Genomic DNA, 17,941 nt, shown 5'->3' on the forward strand with positions numbered 1-17,941 from the left:
CCGGAGCCAGTTGATATATAAAAAAAAAAAGTTTTGGCCCGGAATACCCCTTTAAGTAGCAAACCTTCAGCCATGAGAACTAATATAAGTCGGTATATGCACAGGGTTTCAGCTCCTGCATTGTGAACAGCGAATGTTTCCATTCATTGACAACAAGGAGAGGTCCTAGAAATCATTAAAACATTTGAGCATGAAATAAATTTGAAAGTTGCAGAATTTTTTTCCATTATACAAAGATTTTTTTAAATTAATATTAAAGGAGAAAAACATTGTTTTTAAATCAACTGGTGCCAAAAATGTATACGGATTTGTAAATTTAAAACTCTTAAATGGGCACTGTCAGATTCGAAAACATTTTAGATGTTGTACATCTTGGCAAAACATTAAAGGGGTATTCCAGGAAAAAAATCTTTTTTTTTATTTTTTTTTATTATCAACTGGCTCCAGAAAGTTAAACAGATTTGTAAATTACTTCTATTAAAAAAATCTATTAAATAATTATCAGCTGCTGAAGTTGAGTTGTTGTTTTCTGTCTGGCAACAGTGCTCTCTGCTGACATCTCTGCTTGTCTGGGGAACTGCACAGAGTAGAAGAGGTTTGCTATGGGGATTTGCTTCTACTCTGTGCAGTTCCCAAGACAGACAGAGATGTCAGCAGAGAGCACTGTTGTCAGACAGAAAAGAACAACTCAACTTCAGCAGCTGATGATTATTGGAAGGATTAAGATTTTTTAATAGAAGTAATTTACAAATCTGTTTAACTTTGTGGAGCCAGTTGATGTATAAAAAAAAGTTTTTTCCCTGGATAACCCCTTTAACCTTTCTAACATACTTCAGAAGAAAATGTTATTTCCTTTTTATAGAAATCATGGCTTTGTCCAAGCTGGAGCTCATGCATAGACAAAGTCCAGTAAGTGAGGGTGGGCTAGCACTCCTCTGTGCTCTCTTCTGTCTGATAGGACAGGAGAGAGCACAGGGGAGTCCTATCAGACAGGAGAGAGCACAGAGGAGTCCTATCAGACAGGAGAGAGCACAGAGGAGTCCTATCAGACAGGAGAGAGCACAGAGGAGTCCTATCAGACAGGAGAGAGCACAGAGGAGTCCTATCAGACAGGAGAGAGCACAGAGGAGTCCTATCAGACAGGAGAGAGCACAGAGGAGTCCTATCAGACAGGAGAGCACAGAGGAGTCCTATCAGACAGGAGAGAGCACAGAGGAGTCCTATCAGACAGGAGAGAGCACAGAGGAGTCCTATCAGACAGGAGAGAGCACAGAGGAGTCCTATCAGACAGGAGAGAGCACAGAGGAGTCCTATCAGACAGGAGAGCACAGAGGAGTACTATCAGACAGGAGAGAGCACAGAGGAGTCCTATCAGACAGGAGAGAGCACAGAGGAGTCCTATCAGACAGGAGAGAGCACAGAGGAGTCCTATCAGACAGGAGAGCACAGAGGAGTACTATCAGACAGGAGAGAGCACAGAGGAGTCCTATCAGACAGGAGAGAGCACAGAGGAGTCCTATCAGACAGGAGAGAGCACAGAGGAGTCCTATCAGACAGGAGAGAGCACAGAGGAGTCCTATCAGACAGGAGAGAGCACAGAGGAGTCCTATCGGACAGGAGAGAGCACAGAGGAGTCCTATCGGACAGGAGAGAGCACAGAGGAGTCCTATCGGACAGGAGAGAGCACAGAGGAGTCCTATCAGACAGGAGAGAGCACAGAGGAGTCCTATCAGACAGGAGAGAGCACAGAGGAGTCCTATCAGACAGGAGAGAGCACAGAGGAGTGCTATCAGACAGGAGAGAGCACAGAGGAGTGCTATCAGACAGGAGAGAGCACAGAGGAGTGCTATCAGACAGGAGAGAGCACAGAGGAGTGCTATCAGACAGGAGAGAGCACAGAGGAGTCCTATCAGACAGGAGAGAGCACAGAGGAGTCCTATCAGACAGGAGAGAGCACAGAGGAGTCCTATCAGACAGGAGAGAGCACAGAGGAGTCCTATCAGACAGGAGAGAGCACAGAGGAGTGCTATCAGACAGGAGAGAGCACAGAGGAGTGCTATCAGACAGGAGAGAGCACAGAGGAGTGCTTGCCCACCCTCACTTACTGGACTTTGTCTATGCATGAGCTCCAGCTTGGACAAAGCCATGATTTCTATAAAAAGGAAATAACATTTTCTTATGAAGTATGTTTTGCCAAGATGTACAGCGTATAAAAGGTTTTGAATCTGACAGTGCCCATTTAAGTCTACCAGTACTTATCAGCTGCTGTATCTCCTGGAGGGAGTTATTTAGTCTTTCCAGTACTTATCAGCTGCTGTATGTCCTGGAGGAAGTCTCGTCATCTTTCCAGTACTTATTAGCTGCTGTTTGTCCTGGAGGAAGTCATTTAGTCTTTTCAGTACTTATCAGCTGCTGTATGCCCTGGAAGAAGTTATGTAGTCTTTCCAGTCGGGCACTGTGCTCTCTGCTGCCACCTCTGTCTATGTCAAGAACTGTCTAGAGCAATTTGCTACTGCTCTGGACAATCCATGACAAGATCATAGTTTGCAGCAGAGAGCGTCTTGTCTCATTGGAAAGACTACAGGACTTCCTCTGGAGCATAAAGCAGCTGATACTGGCTTGATATTTTAAAATAGAAATCATTTACAAATCTGTATAACTTTCCGTCACCAGTTAATTTTAAAACAATGTATTTTTTAAGTGGATATTGTTACAATAAAAACTGCACATGGACACAGAGATTTTACCTCCCAGTTAGGAGTCAGAAACATTATTATCCATTAATAGATAAATGTAATGACAAAATGTGACCACACGTGAGACATGTGTTTGGCGCTGACCATCACTGCTTCTCTGTGCTATGGGTGGAATCCTCTGTGTTTTTGAGCAGCTCGAGGTCTTACCACTACCTCTACCCAGGTCTCCTTGTGCTTTACACAACTATTCCACAGATCGCTATGAGAAGAGGAGAATTATGACCAGACGTTGAGGATTCTGCAGTAAAGCAGAAAGGTGGCAGTCCGATATAGTACAGCATGTTCACACAGAGTAATTTGAGGCAGATTCCACATGGCTTTCCGCATGGATTCTGACTCTAAATCCACTTGGAATCCAGGCTTTGTTCCTTTCAATAGGAGGATGGGGGAGGATTTAATTTCAGCTTCAATAATTGACATGTACATTCTATAAGAATTCAGTCCTTGCTGTTTGTAATTCTGTCTACCGCTTGCAGCAGACTCCCATTGATCCTTCCACACTAGAAAGGTTCCATAGCAAAACTTCTGTTACGGAATCTGCAGGAGTCCCATCTAGTGAAAAGCTGCGGAGGCTGCCAGACATTGTTACAGGTTTGAAATCATCCGCTGCCCAACATTGCCGATCAGAGACGATGATCCTCTGCGGGTCTCTTCAGATCCATGCCAATAGCTGTCCTCGCCATGCACTACCACCAACTTAAGCATTGGACATGTTTCGCTGGTAGTAGGGCTGGGCGGTGTAACGGTTCATACCGAATATCAAAATTTTTGTGCTGCACGATATGATTTTTTCCCATACCGCAATACCGGTTGGGCCCCTCCCCCTTGGAAATGAATTAATTATCAGCCCAGCGCTGCGCTGTCCCCCACATCGGGGAACTAATCCTATGTGACCCGCCAGCGCTGTTCTGCTCCCCCACCCACCAAATCATGTTACCCGCCAGCGCTATTCTGCTCCCCACCCACCAAATCATGTGACCCGCGAGCGCTGTTCTGCTCCCCCCACCAAATCATGTGACCCGCGAGCGCTGTTCTGCTCCCCCCCCCCCACCAAATCATGTGATCCGTGAGCTCTGTTCTGCTCCCCCCCCCACCAAATCATGTGATCCGCGAGCACTGTTCTGCTCTCCCCACCAAATCATGTGATCCGCGAGCACTGTTCTGCTCCCCCCCACCAAATCATGTGATCCGCGAGCGCTATTCTGCTCCCCCCCACCAAATCATGTGATCCGCGAGCACTGTTCTGCTCCCCCCCACCAAATCATGTGATCCGCGAGCACTGTTCTGCTCTCCCCACCAAATCATGTGATCCGCGAGCGCTATTCTGCTCCCCCCCCACCAAATCATGTGATCCGCGAGCACTGTTCTGCTCCCCCCCACCAAATCATGTGACCCGCGAGCGCTGTTTTGCTCTCCCCACCAAATCATGTGACCCGCGAGCGCTGTTCTGCTCTCCCCACCAAATCATGTGACCTGCGAGCGCTGTTCTGCTCTCCTCACCAAATCATGTGACCCGCCAGCGCTGTTCTGCTCCCCCACACCAAATCATGTGACCCGCGAGCGCTGTTCTGCTCCCCCCCACCAAATCATGTGACCCGCCAGCGCTGTTCTGCTCCCCCCCACCAAATCATGTGACCCACGAGCGCTGTTCTGCTCCCCCCCACCAAATCATGTGACCCGTGAGCGCTGTTCTGCTCCCCCCTACCAAATCATGTTACCCGCCAGCGCTGTTCTGCTCCCCCCAATTAATTATCAGCCCAGCAGGGTACTACTCACATATGTCACCCGCATGCACTGCCCTCCTCCTCTTTGTTGGGGGTCGCCGGCGTTGGAACTCTATACTGTACGCCAGTGGTCTCCAACCTGCGGACCTCCAGTTGTTGCAAAACTACAACTCCCAGCAAGCCCGGACAGCCAACGGCTGTCCGGGCATGCTGGGAGTTGTAGTTTTGCAACAGCTGGAGGTCCGCAGGTTTGAGATTACTGCAGTACGCTGTATCCCTATGCCCGGGCTGCAAAAGATAAACAAAATAAACTTTAACTTACCTACGTCGGCCTCACGCTGTTCCTGGGGACTGGAACGTCGCACAGCCGTCAGCCTATCACCGGCCGCAGCGATGTCGGCCGGCTCCTTACATGACAATGCCCTCAGCCTATCACCGGCTGAGGCGGGACATCGCTGCGGCCGGTGATAGGCAGAAGGCTCTGAGACGTCCCAACACCAGGAAGCAGCAAGAACAGCGGAGAACAGTGAGGCCGGTTCCTTAGCAACGGAGGACGAAGGTAAGTTAAAGTTTGTATTTTAATATTTGCAGCCCGGGCACAGGAACACAAAGCACAGCGCAGCGGCAGATAATTACTTGGCACGGGGGGGGGGGGGCACTAGAGAAGCTGCGCTTGCGGGTGACATACGATTAGTCCCCCGATGTGGGGTGCAGCGCTGGGCTGATAAACCGGCGTGGGGGGGGGGGGTTGATCTGCGCCCATCACATGATCATGGGGGGGGGGGGGGTTAAATCCTGTGGAACCGCCATAATGTACAAAAATACTGTGATATACATTTTTGGTCATACCGCCCAGAAATTATTTTTGCAAAGAAATGACTAGGAATTAAAACTGACTGTGACAAGGAAATGCCTAGGATTTCTCCTCATCAGTTCCTCAGGAAATTTTACTTTTACTTAGTGTGAACATAACCATAATATATTGAGGATTTCACAAAAATGTTTATAAGTTAAATGAGGGAAATTTCCACACGGAAATCATCTGGAGCAGAATAATGTGGAATGGGCGCTTATTTTCTGTAGAATTTGCTGCAGAATTTAGCGCAAAAATTCAAATTCCCATTTACTTAAAGGGCTTTTACTAGTGGCTTTCTCTAAAAGAACAAACATGTTTATTCTTCTCCCAGAATTTGGTTTAGTGTTCCAAAAGTTAGTAGAAAATACTATGTGCGCATCCATTGAGGTCAATAGGAGTCTGGTGCCCGGGTGCAAGGGCACATAATTCCATCCAGGATCGTCATCATAGAATGGACATGTCAATTATTGAAACAGAAATTAAATCCTCTTAAGATTTCCCATAAAATCAATGAAGCTTTGATTCCAGGTGTTTTTTGAGGCAAAATCTGTGTGGGATCTGCCTCAAAATATTAGTGTGAACATACTCCTACTGTTAATGACACATGGAGGCCAGAGCCTGACTGTCTTAGCACATACTTTGTAATAGTTTTAGAGATAATTCCAATATTTTTATATATGAAGGGTGTAAATCATTATTAGACCACTCAAAATTTACAAATTGCTATAGAATGCAAAGGCCCTTAAGGGGGTACTCCAGTACTTATCCCCTTATCCTGTCAATAGGGGATAAGTTGTTAAAGGGGTACTCCGGTGAAAAACTTTTTTATTTTAAATCAACTGGTGGCAGAAAGTTAAACATATTTGTAAATTACTTCTATTAAAAAAATCTTAATCCTTCCAGTACTTATTAGCTGCTGAATGCTACAGAGGAAATTCCTTTCTTTTTGGAACACTGAGCGACATCACGAGCACAGTGCTCTCTGCTGACATATCTGTCCATTTTAGCAACCGTGCATAGCAGATGTATGCTAAGGGCAGCGTGGTGGCTTAGTGGTTAGCACTAGAGATGAGCGAACTTACAGTAAATTCGATTCGTCACGAACTTCTCGGCTCGGCAGTTGATGATTTATCCTGCATAAATTAGTTCAGCCTTCAGGTGCTCCGGTGGACTGTAAAAGGTGGATACAATCCTAGGAAAGAGTCTCCTAGGACTGTATCCACCTTTTCCAGGCAACGGGAGCACCTGAAAGCTGAACTCATTTATGCAGGAAAAGCCATCAACTGCCGAGCCGAGAAGTTCGTGACGAATCGAATTTATTGTAAGTTCGCTCATCTCTAGTTAGCACTGCTGCCTTGCAGTGCTGGGGACTTGGGTTCAAATCCCACTAAGGACAACAATAAATAAAGTGTTATTATAATTATTACAATAACGTCAGCAGAGAGAACTGTGCTCGTGATGTCATCAGAGAGCAATCCAAAAAGAAAAGAATTTCCTCTGTAGTATTCAGCAGCTAATAAGTACAGGAAGGATTAAGATTTTTTTAATAGAAGTAATTTACAAATATGTTTAACTTTCTGCCACCAGTTGATTTAAAAGAAAAAAGGTTTTCACCGGAGTACCCCTTTAAGTGTCTACAACAGGGCCCCGACACTGTCTGATTCATGAAGCCGTGTGTCAGACCCCCTGCGATTTTGGAGTACCCCTTAAAATTTTCATTAACTGGTTGCTATATTTGTTTCTTCCAATGCCATGCCTTGCTCCTCCTAGGGAGGTTGTCATCTAGCTTCTTAGAATCTCTTGCCACACTATATTACATTAATAGTCTAAGGAAAGCTGGTGACAACCTTTACAGGAGCGATAACGGCAGTCATATCCTTGTCACCCAGGGAGAAACTGTCAAAGCTAAGTACAGTGGTCCCTCAAGTTACAATATTAATTGGTTCCAGGACGACCATTGTATGTTGAAACCATTGTATGTTGAGACCAGAACTCTATGGAAACCTGGTAATTGGTTCTGAAGCCGCCAAAATGTAATCCAAAAAATAGGAAAAAGTGAGAATTAAAGAAAAATAAGTAAATAACTAATATAGATAAAGCAAATCCTTACATATAAGAAAGAAAGATCTGCAGGAGCTGTAATCACTGTCTATGTCAGTGTTTCCCAGGCAGGGAGCCTCCAGCTGTTGCAAAACTACAACTCCCAGCATGCCCGGACAGCCAAAGGCTGTCCGGGCATGCTGGGAGTTGTAGTTTTGCAACAGCTGGGGGTAGTCTGCTTGGGAAACACTGGTCTATGTAGAGGACAGGAGCTTCTTGTACAGTACATGCAATGTTCTAAAAAAGTAAAATGGAGTCACCCTCACCTGGTGTCCAAAGGAGCAGGTAACCCTGGTACAGGTAAGGAGTACAGAACATGTAATACCTCCCTGTACTGTAGGGGGTGCTACCAGACATCAGTCAGTGCATACACTTCAGTAATACAGGTAAAGAATACAGAACATGTAATACCTCCCTGTACTGTAGGGGGCGCTACCAGACATCAGTCAGTGCATACACTTCAGTAATACACGTGTTTTACCATTAAATTGCCCATTCTGATTGGTCAGTTCTTCCGGCCAATGACACGTTGCACAGATCTGGACTGTCCGTAGCATTGTATGTTGAGTCTGGTTTCAAATACAATGGTTCCAGAAAAGACCATTGTATGTTGAAACTATTGTATGTTGAGGCCATTGTAAGTTGAGGGATCACTGTACACAGATTTATTGGAGACTTCAAATGGAAGTGTTCATTAATTTACCATTATTTTGTGTAAAATTGCAATTTTTTTGACTACTTTCACTAAAAGAATTACATTAGTATAATAGCGCCCTGTGTTGCCTCCTAAATCTCCTTATTCTTAGCTAAATTGGGGGGAGAAGCCTTTCTTGTCTCCATCACTGTGATAGAAAGAAATAAAGATGGAAGGTTTTTTTTACTTCAGGGGGGGTCTCTGACCTCCAACAGTTCATCTGCTAGAAAACGAACAAACCATATAACCCCTTAAGGTCTGTTCACACCGAGGAAAACAATGAGGAATATTTTGGATATGAAGTATAATTGGCCCTTAAATACAAAGTCCCATTGACTTCATGGGATTTTGGTTTCCACTAGAAAAATGGAGATGACAATTCTTCTGGTGGAAATTCTGCCTGGATTTCCTCAGTGCGATCTAGGCTTTAGTGTCCTAACAGGCAAAATCTGGATGGTGGGGGTTGTAGTCTGACACAGCAGAAGTTGCAGACCAGTGTACCAGCAGCAGGACCTGGTTTCAGGGTTGTACAATTTAGCTGTATTTTGTATTCCACTTGCTTATCGCCTTCTCCTTCCCCCTTTTCCTACCCTCCCATGCTGATCATATTTGCTGTACTGTGCCCCCTTGTGGATATAGCCGGTATTACATCTTATCTCTGTCTGCCTTTCTTTAAAGACAGGTGAACATGCCCAATGCCACAATATGGTAAGACCAAAAAACCTTCAGAGCACTGTCACCCCTTTTTTTCTTCTGACACCCTTGACACAACTGTCTCAGCTGTCGTGCCCATGACCTCAGGGCTCTTCTTCTCCACACCTTGTCTTAGTCTTCTCTGCATGCCCTGTGGCCGCCATGTTGTATTTGTGTCTCCTCAGCTGTGAACTTTGTGGTTTTTATCTGTGTAGTAATACTTTGTTCTTGTAAGCTTGTTCTTACCGCTTAACACCTGGCCAAGTCATTGGGGGGTAACCCCAAGAGGTGGCGCCAACTTTTTCCAGCAGATTAATCTCAAGAGAACAGAACAGGTGGAATTCTTGTTGAAAACTAAAATAAAGTTATTCGGGGGCCATTATTGATGCCCAAGAAAAGGGCAGAGGGGGCTGATACAATGATATCCCTAAATTCAGCTCCCAACTAAGCCTCAATGTGGTCCTGTTCTCCTTTCTACCTTACCAGGTGATGCTCCAGCTTTGACAGACAGATAAATAGAGAAACAGAGCAAGAGTCTCTATCTCTTATGGATAAAACCTCAAACATTTATTTAAACATGGTTAAATGTAGAAAAAAATAAATAAAAAAAAACAGCAAATTAAACTCTGATGCCTTTTGACCTGTTAACAGCTCATTCATGGCACAAATAAGCAATGTTAACAGTTTAAAACGGATTGGCCAAGATTTCCTAAAACATGTTTAGTTCTTAGATTAGTGTAAACCTAGATGAACAAACTTTAAATGCAGGAAACATAAATAGAATAAAGAGCAAGAGTTTCCAGCTCTCATGGATCATAACTCCAAAATGTATTTAGAAAAAAATTCTTAAAACCATAATAGAAACGCATATGAAACTCCAACACATTTCAAAATCTAAACAGGTCTTTGTGCCATGAATATGAGCTGTTAACAGTTCAAAACGTCTTAATGTTTTATATCTCTCTCTCTTTATGGGTTTTTTTTTCTTTAAGAATTTATTTTTTTTCGTTTTTAACCAGGTCTTAATAAATTTTGGAGTTTTTATTCATGGGAGCTGGAGATATTTTTTCCCTTCATTCTTGCAGACTTTTAATGTCCCATTGTGCGTAAAGTGGATGACACTTTTTTGTCATTAAAATAGCTCCCGTTATTCTGTTATTCTGATTCATCTCAGGAAGGGGTTTATTTTTTCCTGATACAGAGCTCCAAACCCCCCGCGTAGATATAAAGTAACATGATAAAGCTGTCCCGGCCTGACCTTACATACATTGGACTTTATTTCTGCGGTAGCTTTCACAGTAAATCCAGGCAGAAATCCGCACGTGTTGCATATACATTTTGGTGCAGAATTTCCCCCTATGCATTTCAAAAGATGAAATGCGCAGCAGAATTGACATGCTGCAGATTTCCAAATTTTTGCACAGATTTTTACAATTACATAATATTGTAGGATAGTGTTTGAAATCCCCCATGCTCACATTTTGTACTGTGAAGTGCTGTAGAATTCTCCAGCATGTGGATTTGTCTTAAAACGGTCATAAAAAAAAATTAGTGGTGCCACCTGCTGTAAGAACAGGGGCAGCACAGAGATGACCCCTTTTCTGAGCAATAACGTACATTTAATGCATGTGTACAGTAAGGGAGTATGGCGCACGCTCGTATGGTACACGCTCAGGAGTTGAGCCTGCTCCATACCTGGCGGGTGTTGGCTGCTATCTGCATCGAGCACCAGCTGGTAGTGACCGTCATCAGAGATCACTTCAATGCCAGCCATTTAACTTTTCACATGCCGTTATCTATAGTGATCATAAAATGTAATCAGTTTTAGTGGTTGGACTGTTACCCCTCCGATATAATTGTGGGGTACCAATTGCCAGGGCCTCATTAGCTAGGCCTCAGTGTCTACCGTCATTAAGCTTAGTGATACAGCCTGCGTATAGCAGGCAGTACTAATAGAAAGCCAATCTATTAGATCAATGTAATGCATATGCATTACATTGATCCATATAAGGAATCAAACAATTTTTAAAAAAGGCCTCAAGTGGAGCTAAAAAAAAAAAAAGTGTTAAAAAAATTAAAAAACTGTCTGGAGTAGGAGCAAATCTCCATAGCAAATCTCTCCTGCTCTGGACAGTTCCTGACACAGACAGAGGTGGCAGCAGAGAGCACTGTGGTCAGACTGGACAGAACTAAACAACTTCCTGTGCAGCATACAGCAGCTAATAAGTACTAAAAAGATTAAGATTTTTAAATAGAAGTAATTTACAAACCAGTTGATTTGAAAACTTTTTTTTTTCCTCCGGAGGGAGAAGCCTTCATAAATAAGAGCTTACCCACGCATTAAATTACTGTATAAACAAGTGTTTGTGTTAATATGACATATAAATTACCTCTTTATGAGAATTAATTATAACTTTGAATACTTGTTTTTGATATAAATTATTATGATTTACTCAAAGAATAAAAGCCGCCGCCGCTGCTGGAACCTGGAGCCTAATCTGTGATTTATTAGCATTTCCTTGGCTGCCTACAAATGATAACAACATGGAGCCTAATGGTGCCGGTGTATAGCAGAGCATGGAAGCGCTCCAGCCCCGATATGTTCTCAACAAGAAATCCAACCAGTCTGTCCTCTAAAACCTTTGATGTTGTTTTGTTTTCCTCCTTACTTCTGCAGATTATGGGTTAACGGGAGGGGGGAAAAAACTTTATTTGGGTGGAAGACTTTAGGGTCATAATGTGTCCCAAATACCCTTCCAACCTTACCCTAAATTCTTGCCCCAAAGTTATCCCAATATTGTATTTTTTTATTAATAGGGAAAATTTTAGAAAACTCAAAATTGTGATGAGTCTTTTAGGCAGTACAGAAAGTCATTTGGAAGTACTGGGAAAACACACTAATTCCTGAGCAATTGATATTTGTAGATATTTTCTGTGGGTAAAAAATAAAAGCCATGTTTGCAGAATTTTCTAGGGTCTGGGTAGGACAGACAGGCAGCCCCCACCCAGCAGCCTCCCTGACTATGTGTAACCTATGACTACTGTATATTCTAGCAGGGTGAGGAAAACTCGCGGATCTCCATCACCTTCTTCAGGCTTTTTCGGGTCATGAGGCTTGTGAAGCTCCTCAGTCGTGGGGAGGGAATCCGGACCCTTCTATGGACGTTCATCAAATCTTTCCAGGTAACAAAGGGTCACATGTACTACCGCTCACTTCCCAAACACCTTTTTATGATCTAATCTAGTGGCCCTTATTTACTAAGAGTGTTGTGCAGTGTTTGTAGGTATTTACTAAGGTTTCCCTACATTTTCCACTTTCCTTACACTTTGCTTTATTTACATCTGTTCTGATCTGTCGGGTTTTCCTCAGCTCAAATCCACCACATTTTATGTGGAAACCTTAGTAAATATGTTGTTTTTTTTTTGTTTTTGTTTTTTAATGTCGGGAACACGCCCCTTTCCCCAATGACCACGCCCCTTTTTGGGGTTTTCTTAGCAAAATGGAGAGTTAGTCGGGTTTTTTTCAATTCTGGCGCAAATTCTGGTGCAAAATCTGTCGCAGGCAGAATTTCTGGCGCTATGCGACAGAATCTGGCGCACAACCAGACAAAACATGTCGGGTTTGCAATAGTAAATGAGGGCCAGTGTTTTTAAACAGTGTATCTCCAGCTGTTGCAAAACTACAACTCTCAGCATGCCTAGACAGCCATTAATTGTTCGGTCATGCTGGGAGTTTTAGTTTTGCAACAGCTGTAGGCACACTGGAAAAAACTGATCTAGTATAACAATGTGATGCCTGGCAGTAGATATTTCCCTTCAGCGCCTACTGTAGGAGAAATTAAGCATTACACTCTGATCTAGCAAATAAGAGGGCTGCAGCTAATAGCTAAAATAAAATATTATAGTAAAAATGTATAAGAAAAATCACCAACGTAATAAAAATTCTAATAACCCCCTTTTCCAATTTTTCAAATTAAAAATGTAAACAAAAAAGTCTGAGCTAATTACATAAATTTAAAAAAATTCTAAAATTGGTGATTTTTGGTCAAATCATAAAACCTAATTCTACACAATGGTACTAAAAAAAACTACAGACCACCTTTGTTGCGGTCCTCGAACCCGCACCCAGTCAGGTGCCTCAAGAATATGATTGGTCCAGCCTTTCGTGTTCAAAACTGCTTTATTCCCAAGATAAGTGAGTGCACAACACATTTCCAACATTCAGGAGATCGTGACGCGTTTCGGTGTCTATTGTATTGATGAGTATTGATTAGTTAAGGTGTGTTGGGCAGTCACTTATCTTGGAAATAAAGCAGTTTTCAACACAAAGTGCTGGGCCAAAGGTATTCTTCTATTCAATGCGATAGATATACTTTATACTGTATAAGCCAGTGTTTTCCAACCGAGGTGATTCCAGCTGTTGCAAATCCTTTGGCTGTCCAGGCATGCTGGGAGTTGTAGTTTGGCAACAGCTGGAGGCGCCTGGGTTTGGAAACACTGGTATAAGCAATTGAATGATACTACAAGTCCCATAAAAGGCCTTTAGAAAGAAAAAAGACCTTAATACCTGAAAAAAGGTAAATCTGCACAATGGTACTGCTAAAACTACAGACCACAGCGCAAAAAATGTAATCAATTAAGTATTAGAATATAACAAAAGCTATATATATTGGGGGTATCAACATGTGGAGTATGGAAATAAATCCGAAATATATCCGCACTCACCGCTCGATACGTGACTCGATGCTCCTCAAACCGGGCTGCAGAGATGGACGGCGCTCAGAGGCTAACTACCGGTGTTTTCGCGCAAATATGCACTTCATCCGGCCGCCGGGGGTACCCCCGGCGGCCGGATGAAGCGCATATTTGCGCGAAAACACCGGTAGTTAGCCTCTGAGCGCCGTCCATCTCTGCAGCCCATATCCCCGGTCAGCCCCGGTTTGAGGAGCATCGAGTCACGTATCGAGCGGTGAGTGCGGATATATTTCGAATTTATTTCCATACTCCACATGTTGATACCTACCTTATTATATTGTATCCCAGCACCTCCGCAGACTCAATTTTGGATAGATGACTGGCTAGAGCTACCATCGCACCGCACCCGGTCACCCAATATTAGCCGTATTGAGCAGTGCTGCCTGAACCTACTGTTTGTATCTATATATATATTGGGTATCGCTGTGATTGTATAAACCTGCAGGATAAAGATAACATCATTTTCTTGTAAAGTACCCTATAAAAAAAAATAGCTAAACTATTTGTTTTCGGTTTCACTGTATATTGAATCGTAATATGAAAGGTGTAATTACAAAGTACAATAGCTACTGTTTTTAGAAGGCGAGGAGAAGAAAACAAAAACCCAAACATAAAAGTTAGCTGCGTCGTTAAGGGGTTAAGTAACTTTACTACCCAGGTATGGATGTGGCTGCATCTCCCATAGAGGTATAAAGTGGTGGTGGGAGAGGCATCCAGGGGGAGGTACAATAGAGAAGTATAATAGATCTCAGATATAACACAAGATTAATCCTATAAGGCTAATTGTCCAGTTTTCCCCCCACAGGCGCTCCCATATGTGGCTCTCCTCATTGTTATGTTGTTTTTCATCTATGCCGTCATCGGTATGCAGGTAAGAAAAACTCTTCTGTGGTCGTTGTCATTTTTTCCTAATTAGTTCTAAAAAGTTCCATAAAGTGAACACCATTTTTACAAAACCTTTGTGCTGATAAATTCCATCATTTATTTGTATAGAGGTCAAGTGCCATTTTTCTGATACAAAGCTCCAAATCTTCTACATAGCCTACATCTACCTACTTATACTATACATGTCCATAACATGATTTTCTGCAGGTTTTTGGAAAGATTGCACTAAATGACACCACAGACATCAACAGGAATAACAACTTCCAGACCTTCCCCCAGGCCGTCCTGCTGCTCTTCAGGTTTGTATTGATTGGAAAGTGGGTCTGCCGCGTAAACTACATGCAGTTTAGTAAGCTGGAATTAAATGGGCACTGTCATTTAAAAAAAAAACTTTTAACATGTCGTAGAGACATGTCAGTCAGTGTCTGAACCAGTGTTTCCCAACCAGGGTGCCTACAGCTGTTGCAAAACTACAACTCCCAGGAAACTCAGAGCGTTAGAACAAGCTGGGATAAGAGAGCACCGAGTGGGTTCTCTCCCAACTCTATGCCATGTGACCAAGATAAACTAACAGAGTTTATGGGATTGTCTCCATTGCTGACACAGAGTGGCTCAGCCTTGAGCCTCGTTCTAGTGATCACTCAGACCCAGAGGCGTACTTAGTGCACCTTGCGCCCCTGGCAAGTAGGTAGCCAGGTAGCTATGTAGGTTAGTAGGTAGCCAGTGCCCCCCCCCCCCCCCTTTACCTCATGTTTCATGCAGAAATCTCCCCTGCAGCACAGCTTGTCCATGACTTTCTTCCTCCACAGTTCAGGTGCTGGTGAGTGACGTCCTCACGTCTGCACTGCGTCGGGGAAAACGTTAAGGTTTCTTCTCAGGGTAGGCCCAAGCTTTAAACTGTATGAGTCTGTGCGCACACAGCTGGAAGCAGCGTTCGCTCGCCTAGAGATCCGGAGTAGTATCCTGGATTCCCCAATAGCGAGTGAGCGCCAGTGTCAAACAGACCCCCATCTCTGCCGCGCGCCCTCTGGCAGTGCCCAGTGTGAAAACTACTGTAGGCAGCGGTGTGTGCCCCTATCCAGGGCCAGGTTCACCAAAGCATAGGTGCGCCAGTGCTCAGGCCCGGCAATTAAACTTTTAACATGTCAAATGTTTTTTAAAGGGATAGCTACACTTTAAATACAGCAAAGATTGGTAACTGTATTCTATCTGTGGAGAAATCCTCCACAGATAGAAAGAAGCATTTATAGAAAGTCCAGTTCACACTTATGTAACACTGATCCCATGTACTGAATGTGATCTTTATTCTTGGCACCAAGATATCCAGTGTAATCCATCTGGAATAGAGCTGCACGAGCAAGAAACAGACATGTTTGATACTAAACGATAACCTCCATATATTTTCTGCATTTCTTCACCGCTGATCCGTGTCATCCAAACAGATGTGCGACCGGTGAAGCCTGGCAGGAGATCATGCTGGCCTGCCTTCCCAACAAGAAGTGCGACCCAGAATCGGAGATTCAACGCACTGAAGAGGACTACTCCTGCGGCAGCAGCTTTGCCGTCTTCTATTTCATCAGCTTTTACATGCTCTGCGCCTTCCTGGTGGGTCTCATCTCCTCTTCTGGATTTCTACTGTCTTGTAATTCTCAGTTCTCCATCTCTCATCCAGATGAACGGCTCTATAATACAGAACCTTCTTTCTTCTTCAGATCATCAACCTGTTTGTTGCCGTCATTATGGATAACTTTGACTATCTGACGCGAGATTGGTCCATATTGGGTCCTCATCATTTGGATGAATTCAAAAGGATTTGGGCAGAGTATGATCCGGAGGCCAAGTAAGAGCTTCAGATGTTAATATGCTATAGATATTATGCTGTCAGTTTTGCACTGAGAACAAATCTCTCACTTAGTAAATGTGTAAAGTAAATGTGAGCGTTTTACTGATCATTCTCATTTGTCTCCCTAACCAGAGGACGTATCAAGCACCTGGATGTAGTGACTCTGCTCAGACGGATTCAGCCGCCTCTAGGATTTGGGAAATTGTGTCCGCATCGTGTGGCGTGTAAGGTAATCGAATTACACCACCAGCTGTTGCCATTCATGAAAAGTTTCTTCAAAATAAATATTGAGCAAATTTCATCCATAATGTGACCTTTCTGCCCTCCATAATCGTTTAGCAAAGTAACATATAACAATAGCCCCCTTACCGAGTCCGATTCCATGCACTGTAACAGAGTTTGTTAGATAAAGAATGTTGTGAATGAGTTAAAGTGACATAAATGGTGATTTAGTGCCAATAACATTAGATATACCCTACAGTATGTAATACTTGCATCACCTCCGTTTTCTCCTATTACACAGCGTTTAGTCGCCATGAACATGCCTCTGAACAGCGATGGCACAGTCATGTTTAATGCAACACTCTTCGCTTTGGTTCGGACTTCTCTATGCATTAAAACTGATGGTAAATTCTAAACTCTTTTATCCTATGCTCTGTGTGATCTGTAAGTTCCTTTTATTCTCTAGAACTGATATAGATTATATTACCAAAATCTGCCAACTAACAGTTATGCACCCAACAGGTAACCTAGAACAAGCCAATGAAGAGCTCAGGGCTATTATTAAAAAGATATGGAAAAGAACCAGCATGAAACTCTTGGACCAAGTGGTGCCCCCTGCTGGTGGTGAGTGAGATTGCTCTATAAAAGGTTATATGTTATCCCAGAATTTTTCAATCGTGAAAACATGGATGTCTTCATTCCTCTTCCTGTATGCACCAGATAAAAATGGTGGTCATCAGAACACTGTGCGCTTGAAGTCTACATTGCCTGGAAGAGCCTTGTGACTCTATTAGGCTTATGTAGACCAAGTACTGTGTTGTTGGACACTACGCATGCTCACCCTGTGCAGCAAGGACCTTAAAAATGTGCATGCTGCACAAGGGAAGACCAGCGGGTCCACACTGCATGTGCTTAAGGGCAGTCACAAGAGCTAGCTCCCTGCTGCAGCTGGGTAGCTTTGTGTGTGCTGGTAGCAGCGGATTTACAGTTAAAGGGGTACTGCACTGGAAAACTTTTTTATCAACTGGTGCCAAAAAGTTTAACAGATTTGTAAATGACTTCTATCTAAAAATCTTAATCCTTCCAGTACTTATCAGCTGCTGAATACTACAGAGGAAGTACTTTTCTTTTTGAGTTTCCTTTCTGTCTGACCACAGTGCTCTCTGCTGACACCTCAGCAGAGAACACTGTGGTCAGACAGAAAGGAAGTTCAAAAAATAAAAGAACTTCCTCTGTAGTATTCAGAAGTTGATAAGTGCTGGAAGGATTAAGCTTTTTAAATAGAAGTATCTGTTTAATTTTCGGGCATCAGTTTATTCAAAAAATGTTTTCCAGTGGAGTACCCCTTTAACTCTTTAGACCCTTTCAATTTTCTCACATTTTGTTATGTTGTTCATGTTTTTCCATCATTCT

The 17,941-nt window shown here is 43.2% G+C and overlaps 1 protein-coding gene across 10 annotated transcripts in view; it reads left to right on the forward strand.

Moving 5' to 3' along the window:
• The window catches only part of CACNA1C (calcium voltage-gated channel subunit alpha1 C), a 423,395-nt gene that overhangs the window by 378,998 nt on the left and 26,456 nt on the right, over positions 1-17,941 (forward strand). For 9 of the 10 annotated variants that reach the window (XM_056517894.1, XM_056517896.1, XM_056517893.1 and 6 more), the window contains 9 exons: positions 8,809-8,838; positions 11,878-12,006; positions 14,384-14,449; positions 14,671-14,762; positions 15,906-16,068; positions 16,176-16,303; positions 16,439-16,535; positions 16,830-16,932; positions 17,051-17,152. In XM_056517894.1, the coding sequence (XP_056373869.1) occupies positions 8,809-8,838; positions 11,878-12,006; positions 14,384-14,449; positions 14,671-14,762; positions 15,906-16,068; positions 16,176-16,303; positions 16,439-16,535; positions 16,830-16,932; positions 17,051-17,152 (910 nt within the window). The remainder of the gene's footprint in view (positions 1-8,808; positions 8,839-11,877; positions 12,007-14,383; positions 14,450-14,670; positions 14,763-15,905; positions 16,069-16,175; positions 16,304-16,438; positions 16,536-16,829; positions 16,933-17,050; positions 17,153-17,941) is intronic. The other variant, XM_056517895.1, reaches the window with a different exon arrangement.

This window comes from Hyla sarda, chromosome 4 (assembly GCF_029499605.1).
Source record: "Hyla sarda isolate aHylSar1 chromosome 4, aHylSar1.hap1, whole genome shotgun sequence".
Lineage (NCBI taxonomy): Eukaryota > Metazoa > Chordata > Amphibia > Anura > Hylidae > Hyla > Hyla sarda.